This window comes from Ovis canadensis, chromosome 23 (genome assembly GCF_042477335.2).
Source record: "Ovis canadensis isolate MfBH-ARS-UI-01 breed Bighorn chromosome 23, ARS-UI_OviCan_v2, whole genome shotgun sequence".
Classification (NCBI taxonomy): domain Eukaryota; kingdom Metazoa; phylum Chordata; class Mammalia; order Artiodactyla; family Bovidae; genus Ovis; species Ovis canadensis.
Window position 1 is genome coordinate 62657635 of NC_091267.1, and position 16733 is coordinate 62674367.

The 16733-nt window shown below is 37.0% G+C and overlaps 1 protein-coding gene across 2 annotated transcripts in view; it reads right to left on the minus strand.

Annotated features, from left to right (window-relative positions):
- The window catches only part of DYM (dymeclin), a 392231-nt gene that overhangs the window by 355195 nt on the left and 20303 nt on the right, over positions 1–16733 (minus strand). For both annotated transcript variants that reach the window (XM_069568503.1, XM_069568504.1), the window contains exon 2: positions 14786–14977. In XM_069568503.1, coding sequence (XP_069424604.1) covers positions 14786–14925 — 140 coding nt within the window. In that variant the 5' untranslated portion in view covers positions 14926–14977. The remainder of the gene's footprint in view (positions 1–14785; positions 14978–16733) is intronic.

A 16733-nucleotide genomic window follows, 5' to 3' on the forward strand; every position in this document is an offset into this window, starting at 1 on the left:
GGAAAACCTTCCCAAGCCTGTTTTCTGACAGGCAGGGATATTAATAGTACCAACTTCACAGACTTGATTTGAGAACTAGATGAGGAAACCCACCTAAGGCAGTGAGCCCAGCACCTGGCACATAGCACGTACTCGATACGTAACTGCTAAATTAACACTCGTGTTCACATCAGTCCAGTCTCTTAGGAGAATGAACATATTCTTTATAATGCAAAGAGGATCGCTGAAAAAAGAAAATCAAGAGAGAGAACCAGAACCTAACAATATGGAAGAGAAATGAAAGGCATTTATTTAAAAGAAATATAAAAAGTACAACAAACTGATACTTAAAAAAACACTATGCAATGTGGGAAATACATACAATGGATATTATTCATTCTAAAAAGAAAGGAAATTCTGATGTGTGCTAACTACAACATGAATTAACCTTGAAAATATTATGCTAAGTGAAAAAGGTCAGACACAAAAGGATAAATATTAAACAATTCCATTTATACATGGTACTGAGCATAGGCAAATTCACAGACGAAAAGTAGAGTACAGATTACATGGTCTGGGAAGTGAGGGAATAGGGAGTTTAATGTGCACAGTTTCTGTCTGAGATGAGGGAAAGTTCTAGAAATCGAGAGCAGTGATCACTGTGAAACACTGGGAATGTACTTAATGCCACCGTATCATACACTTAAAAATGGCTAAACTGAAAAGAAAAATGGCTAAAATGGTAAGTTTTATATTATGTAAATGATACCACAAACTATAGTATGTGAGTAAAACCTTTCCACATTATAGGAGAGTTAATAAATTACAGCAGACTAGACTAAATTCCCAAATACCAACATGAAAGCATGCTAGTCTCTGCAATACCACACAGCACAAAAAACCTTCACCATGGCCCAAAGTCCTTATGTACTTCGTCTCCTTGCTCACTGCCCTGCCACACTGGCCTTTCTGCTGTTCCTCTAACACGCAGAATGCAGGCCTGCCTCAAGTCTGTTACACTTGCTGTTCCTTCTATCGGATGGAATACTCTTTCCCCAGAACATGCAGGGCTCCCCGATTTCACTCACATCTGCTTAAATGCTGCTTCCCCAAGACCCTCTGGCTAAAGAAATCTCCCACTGGCATTTGCTCCCATTCGACCACTCTCCATGAGCTTGCTCTGCTTCATTTTTCAGAAATGACTTCATGCATTCATTTCTTTACTTGTTTAGTGCCCATCTCTTCCACTAAAATATAAGCTGCATGAGGACAGTAACCTTGTCCCTCATGTTCACTACAAAGTTTCCAGCCCTTAAAAACAGTGCCTAACAAACGGGAGGCATACAATAAGAGAGCCCACATGCCACAACTACTGAGCCGACACACAACTAGAGAGTCGGCGCGCCACACGAAAGATCCCGCATGATGCAACTGAGGCCCAATGCAACCAAATGAACATTTTTTTTTAAGTATGGGAAAACATACCAAAATATCAAAAGTGGTTATCTCTATGTGATGAGGATACACTATTCTTTTTCCCTTTTGTTTCTGTATTTTCTAACTTTTATACAATGAAAGATTTCTGTGATTTTTTTTTAAAAAAAAAGACTGTTTTACCAGCAAATCAACTACTAAGAACTCACTCTAGTTACATAGTTAGTGAAAGTGAAAGTCACTCAGTCGTGTCTGACTCTTTGCAACCCCATGGACTATACAGTCCATGGAATTCTCCAGGCCGGAATACTGGAGTGGGTAGCCTCTCCCTTCTCCAGGGGATCTTCCCAACCCAGGGATCCAACCCAGGTCTCCCACATTGCAGGTGGATTCTTTACCAGCTGAGCCACAAAGGAAGCCCAAGAATACCAGAATGGGTAGCCTATCCCTTATCCAGGGGTTCATCCCAACCCAGGAATTGAACTGGGGTCTCCTGCACTGCAGACTGATTCTTTACCATCTGTGCTATCAGGGAAGCCCTTATACACAACTAGGGATAGCACAAAGACTTGACTGCAATCAAGTTCATCACAGTTTTACACTTAATAAAAAAAAATAAGAAACAACCAAAACGTTCAATGATATAAATTATGGACATCTATAAGACAAAACATTCTATAATCACTTAAAATTATGTGATGTGAAAACAATGACATGAGAACATGTGAGTTAACAAAACAATGTGTGGAATATGGTGCAAGCATTTTTAAATGAGAGAACTGACAAGATATTCACCAAAAGTCAACAATGGTTACTTTGGATTAGTATTATTTTAATCTTTTTTTGCCTTCCTTGAGCTTTCCTGTATATAAAGGTACTAAAAATGAACATGCATTACTTTGGTACTGAGAAAAAATAAGCTTAGAGATTGTGTGACTGTGCCAAAAGCTGCCTTCTTGCCTTATTTGAGCACCATCTAGTGCTCAGTATACATAATACAATTTTCATTATGCAATAAAGGTTTCTAAAAAGTAGCCTTTATAAAAAGGACATTGACAAATATTACCATACTCTGTGTTTGGCCTAATTTTTAAAATAGTTGAACGATTAATTCAGAGTCATATACAATTTTCAATCAGAGAATAAAACAGTCATAAGAAAATTGGTTAAATCTGTGTTGCTTATTTTCACCCCTCAAGTATTTTAGAGTAACTTTCAAGACAGAGACCTTGATCTTTTAAATTAATGGGAGAGAAGAGGAAAGTCACACACTTTATGTACATTATGGTTTTTCTCCACCCTACAAGTCTACATGGTAGGTAATATCATTGCCATTTTACAGAACCGTCAACAAGCTCAGTGAGATTAAGGGGCTTCCCTATGCTTCCCAGGTGGCTCAATGGTAAAGAATCGCCTGCCAACAACAGGAGGCGCAAGGGATTTGGGTTTGATCCCTCAGTTGGGAAGATCCCTTGGAGGAGAAAACAGCACCTACTCTGGTACTCTTGCCTGGAGAAGCCCATGGACAGAGGAGTCTGATGGACCACAGTCCACGGGGTCTCAAAGAGTCGGACAGGACTGAACACACATGCACACACACTAAATCCACAAAGCTAGTAAAGCTAACAAAGCTAATAAGCAACAGAGCTGAGGTCAGCCTGACTCCAAAATCTACGTTCCCCCGATCATGTTCTGCTGTCTCTATTCTCTACACTTTGCCCACTTTTTGGCAAAATGATTCTCATTCCTGGTAAGCATACAAGGTATCACTACACTGCTCAGCACTGCTCTCAAATCTAGAAAGCTAAGTTCATTCAGAGTTAATGCTCTAATCAAATATCAATTTAAAATAAAAGCTTTTGGCAATCTACACCAGTATTCGTGCCTGGGAAATCCCATGGAAACAGAAGCCTAGAAAACTATTCAGTCCATGGGGTCATGAAAAGAGTCGGACATGACTTAGCAACTAAACAAAAACAGTTTTAGAAAGCATCCTTTTTTTAGCTGAGACGTAGATATCGGTTTTTAATATGTTTCATGTTATTTATACATTACATGAAATACATTTAGGGATTTACTGCAAATCTATGGATTACAAAGTCAAGAAACAGCATTTAGACATAGTCCAATTGTGCATGTCTATTTTTAATCAACATCAATTTTTTTTCTTTATTACAATGTGTGAAATTTAAACCGTGAAGTATCAAAGTTGCCTCATATTTTAGTCTCCCTTTCACATCTTTCAACTTTTCTTCCTTTATTTTCATGTTCTAATATTCTAAATGCTGCATTTTACTTAGTTAACTTGTTTGTCTCTATCACTAGAGTGCATGAACCACAAAATGATGCCTCGTGTGTTAGCAAACGTTTGTTGACTTTTGAATCTACCACTCACTTACCCCAAAGAAAACTCCTTAAAATGATGCTTTCACCAAAATCCACTTAACAAGAACCCACAAGGAATCACAATTCTAATCCTCAGCTTTCCAACAAATGTACCAAAAATGGGGGACACGTGGACAGATTTTGATCTTTCCAGTCAGTCCTCTGTGGTCAAAGGACCCTCCGAGCTGCCAGGCCACCACATGTGACCAGCCTTATCAGTTTTCAAAAAAAACAAGAAATACATGTGGAAGCACTATCAGTGCTCCATAAAGTCTCTTCCTGACCTGTTAACACTTGTTTCTCATGCCCTGCCAACATGAACTGAAAGAATTAATGGAAGTCATTTTACCATCCTTTACTCACAGGATAGAAATCACTTCTACCATACATATAAGGCTATTGCTGTATTATATGTAATAGGAAAACACTGGAAGCAATCCAAACGGTAAAAATAAATGGCTATATGAATTCTGATACGTTCAGCAATCAACAGACACTTCAGTTTCTTCCATTTCTTGGCTATTGTAAATATGCTGCAATGGACATAGGGATTCATGTATCTCATTTTCTTTTTCTTTGGAAAAATACCCAGAAGGGCAATAGCTGGACTGTATGGTAGTTCTATTTTTAATGTTTTGAGGAAACTCCATACTTTTTTCCATAGTGACTTTGTTGTTGTTGTTCAGTTGCTAAGTCGTGTCCGACTCTTGCCACCCCATGAACTGCAGCATGCCAGGCTTCCCTGTCCTTCACCATCTCCCAGAGTTTGCTCAAACTCATGTCCATTGAGCCAGTGATGCCATCCAACCATCTCATCCTCTGTCATCCCCTTCTCCTCCTGCCTTCAATCTTTCCCAGCATCAGGAAGATTGGACTCTTTTACAATGAGTCAGCTCTTTGTCTCAGGTAGCCAAAGTATTGGAGCTTCAGCTTCAGTCCTTCCAATGAATATTCAGGGGTGATTTCCTTTAGGATTGACAGGTTTGATCTTGCAGTACAAGGAACTTTCAAGTCTTCTCTAGCACCACAGTTAGGTTTTACCAATTTACATTTCTGCCAACAGTACACAAGGGTTTCCTTTCCTCCAGATCCTCACCAACACATATTTGTTGTCTTTTTGACCGACTCAATGGACATGAGTTTGAGTAAACTCCAGGAGTTGGTGATGGACAGGGAGGCCTGGTGTGCTGCAGTCCATGGGGTTGCAAAGAGTCGGACACGACTGAGTGACTGAATTGAGCTGATGATTGCCATTCTGACAGAGGTAGTATCTCACTGTGGTTTTCATTTGCATTTCCCTGATGATCAGTGGTACTGAATATCTTTTCATGTGTCCAATGGCTATTTGTACGCCTTCTTTGGAAAAAGGTGTATCCAGGTTCTCTACCGATTTTTTTTAAACTGGTTGCTTTTTTTTTTTTAATGTTAAGATGTCTGAGTTCTTTTTGGATATTAATCCCTCATTATATTATTCATTTTGGATATTAATCCTTCATCTGATAGATCATTTGCAAACATCTTCACCCATTCAGTAGACTGCCTTTTCATTTTCTCAATTGTTTCCACTGCTCTACAAAAGCTTTTTGGTTTGATTGAGTCCCACTAGTCTATTTGTGTTTTTGTTTCCCTTGCCTGAGGAGACATACACAAAATATACTGCTAACAGCAGTGTCAAAGAGCATATGCTACCCATGTTTTCTTCTAGGAGTTTTACGGTTTCAGGTCTTATGTCAAGTAATTAATCCGTTTTATTTTTGTATACAGTATTAAATGCTCTAATTTCATTCTTTTACATGTAGCTGTCCAGTCTTACCAGCACCACTTCGTGAAGAGATTTTCTTTTCCCTACTGTATACTCTTGCCTCATCTGTTATAGACTAACTGAACGTAAGTGCATGAGTTTATTTCTAGGTTCTCAATTCTGTTCGACTGATCTGTGTCTGTTTTTATGCCAGTAACATGCTTTTTTTGATCATTGTAGTTTTGTAGTATAGTTCCAAATCAGAAGTGTCTTGTGTGTTTCCACAGATAATGCCACTGGTATTTTGATAAGGATTGCACTACATCTATAGAATGCGTTTGGGAGTGTGGTCTTTTTAACGATATTAATTCTTCCAATCTATGAGCAGGGTATACCTTTCCATTTGTCTGTGTTGCCTTCAATTTCTTCCATCAGTGTCTTATAGTTTTCTGAGTATACATCTTTTACCTCCTTGTTTAGACTTATTCCCAAATATTTTTGATGCAATTTTAAATAGGATTATTCTCTTAATTTCTATTTGATAGTTCATTGTTAATGTACAGAAACACAACAGATTGCTGTATACTAATTTTGTAACCGGCAACTCTACTGAACTCATTTATTAGTTCTCATAGTTTTTTGGTGGTATCTTTAGAATCTTCTATACATAGTATCATGTCATCTTCAAAGAGTGACAGTTTTATTTTTTCCTTTCCAAATTGGACTCCTTTAATTTCTTTTTCTTCTTATGACTGCTCTGGCTAGGACTTCCAATACTCTGTTGAACAAAATAGTGGACAATATTGGACAGCTTTGTCTTGTTCCTAATCTTAGAGCATGCTCTGAATTTTTCACCAGAGTATGATATTAGACGTGGGCCTGTCATATATTGAGGTATGTTCCCTTTATATCTACACTTTGTTGAGGGTTTCTTTTTTTAAAAAAATCATAAATGGATGCTGAATTTTTGTCAGTTTTTCTGCATCTACTGAGATGATCATACGCTTTGGTCTTAAATATGTTAATATGGTATATCATATTCATTTCTGGATACTGAATCATCCTTGCATCCCTGGGATGAATCCCAACTGATCATGAAGTCAGTCAGTCAGTTCAGTCACTCAGTTGTGTCCGACTTTTTGCCACCCCATGAACTGCAGCACGCCAGGCCTCCCTGTCCATCACCAACTCCCAGAGTTCACTCAGACTCATGTCCATCAAGTTGGCAATGCCAGCCATCTCATCCTCTGTCATCCCCTTCTCCTCCTGCCCCCAATCCCTCCCAGCATCAGAGTCTTTTCCAATGAGTCAACTCTTCACATGAGGTGGCCAAAGTAATGGAGTTTCAGCTTTAGCATCAGTCCTTCCAATGAACACTCAGGACTGATCTCCTTTAGAATGGACTGGTTGGATCTCCTTGCAGTCCAAGAGACTCTCAAGAGTCTTCTTCAACACTACAGTTCAAAAGCATCATTTCTTCGGCGCTCAGCCTTCTTCACAGTCTAACTCTCACATCCATACACGACCACTGGAAAAACCATAGTCTTGACTAGACGGACCTTAGTTGGCAAAGTAATGTCTCTGCTTTTCAATATGCTATCTAGGTTGGTCATAACTTTCCTTCCAAGGAGTAAGCGTCTTTTAATTTCATGGCTGCAATCACCATCTGCAGTGATTTTGGAGCCCCCAAAAATGAAGTCTGACACTGTTTCCCCATCTATTTGCCATGAAGTGATGGGACCGGGTGCCATGATCTTCATTTTCTGATTGTTGAGCTTTAAGCCAACTTTTTCACTCTCCTCTTTCACTTTCATCAAGGATCATGGTGTATGATCCTTTTAATGTACTACTAAATTTAGTTTGCTAATATTTTGTTGATAATTTTTGCATCATTGCTATTAGCCTGTAATTTTCTTTTTTGTGTGTGGTCTTTATCCACTTTCAGTGACACTGGTCTCACAGAATGAGTTCAAAAGTGTTCCTTCCTCTGCAGTTTTTTTGGAATAGCTTGAGAAGAGTAGGTGTTAGTTCTTCCTTAAATGTTTGGGAGATTTCACTTGTGAAGCCATCTGGTCCTGGACTTTGGTTTTGGGGAGCTTTTTGATTACTGATTCAATTTCATTACTGGTAACCAGTCTGCTCATATTCTTTATTTATTGCTAATTTGGTCTTGGAAGATTGCATATCCTAGGAATTAATCCATTTTTTTCTTGAAATACTATCAAGCAATATGAGACTAGAGATCAGTTATAAGAAAAAACCAAAAGAAAACCTCAAAGATATAGACAGTAAACAGCATGTTGCTAAGTAACTACTAGGTAACTGAAGAAATCAAAGAGAAAAAAAAAAAAACCTGAAGATAAATGAAAAAAGAAATATAATGATTCAAAACCTATGGGATACAACAAAAGCAGTTCTAAGCGGGAAGTTTATAGAGATAAAAGCCTATCCCAAGAAACAACAAAAATCTCAAACAATCTAACGTTATGCCTAAATGAATTATAAAAAGAAGCAAAACCCAAAGTTAGTAAAAAGGAAAGAAGTAATAAAGATCAGGGCAGAAATAAATGAAACGGAGACTAAAACAGCAGAAAAGATCAATGAAACTAAGAGCTGATTCTTTGAAAAAATAAAATTGATAAACCTTTAGCCAGACTCATCAAGAAAAAGAGGACTCATATAAACTAGAAATGAAAAGGTAATTACAACTGATAGCACAGAAATACAAAGGATTATAAGAGATTACTATGAATAATTATATGACAATAAAATGGACATATAATGGGCTGGAGAGTTTAGTGAATATTGTTTACCCTCCATACATTTGGAGTTTTCTGTAGTTTTCTTTCTTCTTATAACTGATCTGTAGTCTCATATTGCTTGATACAATTTCAATCTTCTTAAATTTACTAAGACTTATTTTGTGGCCTACCATGTGATCTATCCTGGAGAACATTCCATGTGCACTTGAGTGCGATTCTCATGCTTTTAGATAGAATGTTTATACGTATGGATGTATGTGTGTATGTATATGTATGTATTAATCATCTGGTCTAATGTGTCATCTGGACCAGGGTTTCCTTACAAATTTTCTGTCTGGATGATATGTCCACTGATGTAAGTGGGGTGTTAAAAGTCTCCTACTATTGCTGTGTTACTATTAATTTTTCCCTTTAAGTTTGTTAACTGCTTTATGAATTTAGGTGTTCTTATATTGGGTACATATATATATATGTATATATATACACACACACATACACTTACAACTGTTATATCTTGTTGTATTGATCCTTTGATCATTATGTAATGTCTCTCATTACAGTCTTTGTTTTAAAGTCTATTTCGTCTGATATAAGTATTGTTATCCCTGCTTTCTGTCTCCATTTGCATGGGAAAACTTTTCCATCCTCTCACTTTCAGTCTGCGTCTTCAGATCTGAAATGAGTTTCTTGCAGGCAGCACATAGATGGGTCTCGCTTTTGTATCCATTCCGCCACTTTATGTCTTTTGATTGGAGCATGTGGTCTATTTATAAAGTAATTGTTGATAGGTATGTACTTATTGCCATTTTGTTCATCATTTTCTGGTAGTTTTTGTAGTTTCTGTCCTCTCTTCTAACTGTGGTGTTATGTTTGGATTCCTTTCTCTTTGTGCCTATGTATCTATTGTAGATTTTTGGTCTGTGGCTACCATGAGGTTTATATGTAACTATATACACAGTGTCAGACTTTATTTTTTGGGCTCCAAAATCACTGCAGATGGTGACTGCAGCCATGAAATTAAAAGACATTTACTCCTTGGAAGAAAAGTTATGACCAACCTAGATAGTATATTTAAAAGCAGAGACATTACTTTGCCAACTAAGGTCCATCTAGTCAAGGCTATGGTTTTTCCAGTGGTCGTGTATGGATGTGAGAGTTGGACTGTGAAGAAGGCTGAGCACTGAAGAACTGCTTTTGAACTGTGGTGTTGGAGAAGACTCTTGAGGGTCCCTTGGACTGCAAGGGGATCCAACCAGTCCATTCTAAAGGAGATCAACCCTGGGATTTCTTTGGAAGGAATGATGCTAAAGCTGAAGCTCCAGTACTTTGGCCACCTCATGCGAAGAGTTGACTCATTGGAAAAGACTCTTGATGCTGGGAGGGATCGGGGCAGGAGGAGAAGGGGACGACAGAGGATGAGATGGCTGGATGGCATTATGGACTCGATGGACGTGAGTCTGAGTGAACTCCGGGAGATGGTGATGGACAGGGAGGCCTGGTGTGCTGCGATTCATGGTGTCGCAAAGAGTCAGACATAACTGAGCAACTGAACTGAACTGAAATACACATATATAGCTTAGTGTTTGGACATTATATTTTACAACTCTGTTTCATGTATCTCTTAACTATTTACTACAGACAAAGATGATTTTACTACCTCTGTCTTTAGCTCTGCATTGATTTTGATTTCGTTGCTATATTTTCCCTAGTGGCTCAGATGGTAAAGAATCTGCCTGCAATGCAGGAAACCTGGGTTTGATTACTGGGTCAGGAAGATTCCCTGGAGAAGGGAATGGCTACCCACTCCAGTATTCTTGCTTGGAGAATTCCATGAACTAAGGAGTCTGGCAGACTACAGTTCATGGGGTCACAAAGAGTCAGACATTATTAAGCAGTGAACACTTTCCCTTTTCACTTTAGTATGAAATCAGTCATATAAATAATTTTAAAACACTTTATTAAGAAAAGCAGTATATTACTTAAAATTTACTCTAGATTTAATCTTGATTTTATTTCACACCTTTGCTTCACAAGGAATTTTAATAAGGTGAAAAGTTGAAAACTATTGAAGAATCTGAACATTTTTCAACCATGCCTAGAAACTGTAACAAAATCTTGCTACCCTGGTGCCAAAAACAGTTTACAGTAAGGAAAGATTAGATTAGTCCTAAAGGACTTAGTGCTTCTAAAAAAAGTTGGCAGACACCAATTTTTGGCTGCACTTGAGGAAAGCACATATGGGATCCAAGGAATTCCAGGAGTGAGCAATCTCAGAAATGTTTGGATTCAGAGTCTTCCCTACAGATACAGTCATCTTAGAGTTGAAAAATTCATAAAGTAAGTAATACCATCCCTGACTATCAATGAGGTGGCACCTTCCACCTCAAGGCCTGCTCAGTGTTAACATTCTACAGGTCACATACCAAATACTAGCACTGAGGAGCTGAAGGCAGGGGAGAGGAGAGAGGGACTTCAAACAAAGTGACAGAAGTATACGCACCACCACGAACAAAGCTTTCTGGATATTTTGACTAGCTATCCCTCTTCCACCGTAATGTACAGTTTACTTACTTTACAGCTTTTTACTCTAAGATTCCTTTATAAATGAGGATGAATTAACAAAAAAATGACATGAAGAATACATGTGAACAACAAAGGATCTTTGAGAAAAAGCAATAATTAGCAAAACAAAGTATAAAGCCATAATAATTCAAACTGCAAGGTACCAGCAGAAATCAAGAAATAGACAATAATGGCTAACAATTTATTCCCACCACTATTGCTTAGAAGTTCATCCTTTTCCCAAAGCTCTGAAGTGCCAGCTCTGCATAAATCAAGTACACACACACATACACAATCTTTTTCCTCCTTTCCATCTAAGAGCACTTTCAGTTCAGTTCAGTTCAGTTGTTCAGTAGTGTCTGACTCTTTGCGACCCCATGAATCGCAGCACGCCAGGCCTCCCTGTCCATCACCATCTCCCGGAGTTCACTCAGACTCACGTCCATCGAGTCAGCGATGCCATCCAGCCATCTCATCCTCTGTCATCCCCTTCTCCTCCTGCCCCCAATCCCTCCCAGCATCAAAGTCTTTTCCAATGAGTCAACTCTTTGCATGAGGTGGCCAAAGTACTGGAGTTTCAGCTTTAGCATCATGCCTTCCAAAGAAATCCCAGGGCTGATCTCCACTTTAGCTATTATTAATTTTTTTCTTTCCCATTCAAATTTTATCTACCTTTAAATAAGAAATAATCCTCATCATCTAGAACTACTTTGGTGCCTCCATATTCTGGGAGAAGAACTTTATCTCCAACTTGCACACTAACCGGCTGAATCTCTCTACCCTTCCTTTAGAGCCCAATCCAACAGCTACTATCACTGCTTGCAGTACTTTTCCTTGTGTTTTTTCTGGAAGCATAATGTCTCCTATGGTTACAGTTTCAGCTGCACTTCTTTCAGCTAATAGTCAACAGGGGACAAAACTTCCTAAATGCCTGTCCTACCGTGACTCCAGCTGTTGCAGTTCAGACTCTGCTCTCACACTGCCACCACAAGGGAAGACCTTGTTGGACGCTCTGGACATGTGAACTCAGTTAAGTCTCTTTAATGTCTTTTGGCAGAGCACAAATGGATTGTAGTACAGTTTACATAAGTGAAAAGAAAATTTATCTTGAATAATAAACAATATTATCTTTATATGCTCTTTTTTCCTCTAAGTCTTATTACAATATGAGCAGAGATACTCAATGATAATTCCTTCAGGATTAAGGAAATGATTTCAAAATATACTGATACTATAGCTCATCTTCAGTTTGACCTCTCTCATCAATCCACAACCACCTTTAATTTTCCAAGGATCTCAGAAGCACTAATATGTAGCCACTTCCCATAATATATAACTAACTCACATTATCACGAAACTGTAAACTAAGTCAACCTTGTAGAGTCCAATCCAACTATATCTAAAACTCAGAAATCAAAATGTATTGCCAAAATATATAAACAATTCACAAAAAGCAAATGCCAATAATCCTTAATCCTCAAACATATGAAAATAAACATAACCTTGACTATTAAAAGATAACACATATACATACATTTTACATATATATATTTAATTCATAGTCAAAAGAGAGTGATAGCTCTTCCAACTCTAGGGTCAGGGAGAGAAGAAATACAGACTTAGTTCTCACTATTATACCATTTTCATTACTGAAAATCAGTAGAAGAAAAGAATTGTTTCCCTTTAGTAATAATATAATAAAAACTATGTTTTACTATAACTTAATTCATGAAAGCACTCCTTTACAGGAGAATTCCAGTTAATAAATGCACAAGAAATGACCAAATTAAAAATAATACCATTTTGTAATCTCTTATGAAATAGGTGATTGGAACCAAAATCATCAATGGATGCTAAACCACAACCAAACCTCTCAGCCTTAACATGATAACTGATTAAGACTGCACATTTTCTGTATCCTAATTGAACACAATATAAGGTACCTAGCATCACTTATGAATTACTTTTACCAAAAATGTTTAACCCAAATTTTATCATCTTTAAATCTAATGTTCAATTTATAGAAAATTCAAATAAAAAAAAACAAAATATAAGAAGTAGTGAGGTAGATCTAGAAGGTGGAACAGTCTTCAGAAAAACTGACCTAGTTTCTTAAAAGAAAAAAAAATGAACAGCATAGGCATATGGGAAAAAAAAATAGTGGCAGGAGTTGGGAAATATATACCTCTATTTGAGATTAAAGACATTCAAGAAATATAACTACCAAATGCAATGTATACACCTTATTTATTTCCTGATTATAAAAAACAAACTACAAAACAACTAGGGAAATTTTAAGAAGGACTGGATAAGTGAAACTATTATTATTTTGTGTGGTATCACTGTTAATTTTTACCACTCCCTGGTGGCTCAGAGGTTAAAGCATTTGCCTGGAATGTGGGAGACCTGGGTTCGATCTCTGGGTCGGGAAGATCCCCTGGAGAAGGAAATGGCAACCCACTCCAGTACTCTTGCCTGGAGAATCCCCTGGAGGGAGGAGCCTGGTAGGCTGCAGTCCATGGGTTCGCAAAGAGTAGGACACAACTGAGCGACTTCACTTTCACTTTCAGTTAATTTTGTGATTATTAAGATGTGATAATGGTATTATGATTATAAAGAAAATGTCTGTATTTTACTTTACTTTAGAATATTTTAAAATATAGATGAAGTAAATATGGAAATAATCCAAATGGCTGTTAACTGATGAATAAACAAACAAATAGTTGTATATTCATATACATGAATCTTAATCAGGAATAAAAATGAATGAAATATTGATACATGCTACAACATACCATCATAGTCAAAGATTTCAGGGACTAGGCCACAGATATCTTTAGGGGGCCACTGTTCAGTCTATCATAATAAAACTATTAAAAATAAATAAAAATCCTTAAAATCTACATACTGAATAATGGGAATTCAACATTCTAGTCACTCTACATAGTTATATGTTGGTCAGTTTTTATAATAGTTAAAAAGGAAATACTGGTTTTCACCTGCCAAAATGGCAAAGGCCAGAGTCTAAAAATGCATTAAACTGGTAAAGGGGTGGGAAAGCAGACCTCCTCATATATTGATGGTAGAAGTATATATTAGTACAACTTCCATGAAGCAGTTTGGTAATATCTACCAAAATTACAAATGCACATAACCTCTGATCCACCAATTCTACTTTGAGGAATTTATACTAGAAATTTACTTGTATGCATGAGAAATTATATATGCAGCATTATCTGTTATAAGAAAACATTGGAAACAATCTAAATGTTCACCAATAAACTGATTTCATATACTGTGGATACTCTTGGTGCTTCCCCAGGGGTTCAGCGGTAAAGAATCTGCCTGCAATGAAAGAGACACTGGTTTGATCCCTGGGTCGGGAAGATCCCTTGGAGAAGGGACTGGCAACTCACTCCAGTATTCTTGCCTGGAGAATCCCATGGACAGAGGAGCCTGGCAGGCTACACCCCATGAGGTCACAAAGAGTCAGACACAGCTGAGCTACTAAGCGCACACTGATACTCTACAGTCACTTAAAAGAATAAGGCAGGTACATATTAACTGTGGGGAAAAAAGCAAGGACAGCAAGCAAGAAGAAAAAAGCAAGGTATGTGTGGTATGCTAGCATTTGTCTTTAAACAGTCTTGTAAAACTACATGAAATACATGGTTTTACTATTTCTGGAAGGATTCAAAAGAAACTGCTGCCAGGAATCATCTCTGGAGAAAGGAGGTGGCTGAGTGGGAAAAAGGAAAGAGAAAAACATTTCTCCTTTCCATAACTTTTGAGTTTTCTACCAGTACATGTACAACAAATGAAGAGAGAGAACATTAAAGTAAAATTTTTTTCAAAAATCAGTATGCCACACAAGTTTATGTGGCTCTCAATACAAATTTTCAATTTCCAAGTTACCTCTTACCTGCTTGTTGGTGCAGGGAAAGAAAATGATAGAAGCTGATTCCAGAATGGATCATTCTCAGAGACAGATTCTGTGCCTGATAACTTTTTCAAGTACTCATTTTTAGGAAGATCACCAATTCTGCTACTGTTTGATCCCATCTTTTAATCTGGTGGCTTACTTGTCCTTAATCCTTCATTTCCACAAAACAACCTACAAAGAATAAAAAGAAATTTCAAGTGTGCTCAAAATAATTTTCATACTTTTCCTACCCATGACCTAAATATAAGAAACTATAAACCTAGTTTAAAAAATATCATACCTCCCTTTATTCTTTTAATCTCAACAATGGGATACAATACACTAGTGAAAATGAATTAACTAGATCTATAATTACCAACATGCACACATCTCAAAAATATTTATTTAAAGAAAGCTATGGAATAACGACATGGTTTAATTTCATTTATATGACTTTAAAGTGTACAAACAATATTATGGATATATTCTTAGCTACTACAAGTATTAAAACATATATGGGAAAAATACAAAGCAAAATCAGAAGAATATTTTCATATAATGTTATTGCGTGAGGAAAGGGGAGCCTTCAGTCGCATAAATACTTTCTAGAAAAGAAAAGAGAAAGGAATAGAAATAGATTATTGTTTAGATTTGCTGAAAATGGGGAAGAGATACAAAGGTTTTGTTTCACTACCTCTATTCCTATCTGTCTTATACATTAATTCTTAAAAAGAAAAAAACTGGTTTCTTAATCTTGCAGCAGCAATACTGGAAGGTAGATAGATGATAAGGAAGCAATACCTTTAAATTAAGAAAAAAAATTTTAACTGGAATTCTATACCTAGCCAAAAGCTCCCATATAGTATGAAGGTAGAACAGCATTTTTAGATTTCCCAACACTCAAAAACCTGCCATGCACCCATTTGAACCTACTGGAAAATTTCAGTATAAGGAAATAAACCAAGAAAAATGAAGACACGGAATTGAGGAAACAGGATTCAACACAAGATAGGTGAAGAGAAATTACAGGTCAAGAGCTGTGCAACAGCTGGAACAAGGGTCAGCATGGCCCACTGACCTCCTGGGGAAGAAAACACAGAACTACCCTAGGTCACCTGATGTGTCCGACCTTATTCAGTAGAGTTTTAAAATACCAGAGAATATGGAAGGAAGGGGGGAAGGAATGACTATTACTCAGAACACAAAGTAAATGATTTAATTATGTATTCTGGGGGAAAAAAAACATTGTTCAAGAAAAGTTTGTGTAGTCACAGGGTATAACTCATTTCAGGTTATGAATATTTATGTAATCACTATAATATAAAGACTAAACCAAAAATTGTGAGGTAATAACTATACTAGGGAAATGCCAGAAAAAGAAATGAGAGTGGTGGCTTAAGAATGTGAAATCGAAACTTTCCTGGTGGTCCAGTGGCTAAGACTCTGAACTTCCAATTCAAGGAGTATGGGTTCCATACCTGGTCAGGGAACTACTCCCAGATGCCACAACTGAGACCCGGCACAGCCAAAGAAATAAAAATAAACATTAAAAAAATTATTTTAAGAATGTACAATCTCTGATTTCCACTAAGTAGGTAGGAGGTCAATGTTAGAAAATATTTTAAATTACTGAATCAGAAAATAATAGTAAAAGCATATTAGTTATAAATAAGGAGGTAAGTAGCAAGAAGCAACAGCTCAGAGATTTGAGAGTGGCGAGGGTGGTAGTACAGTTTTTCATCATAAGTCCATCCATCATATTATTTGATTTTTAACCTATGTCTATATATTACTTTGATATTTTTTAATTAAATATTTTTTCACCTCCTTGACTATTCCATTTCTGACTCAAATTTAAATTTTTAACATATGTGGAAAACACACAAAAAATCATAACTAAATTAATAGTGATAAAAATGTGAAGTATTCTTTTATGATGCCTATAACT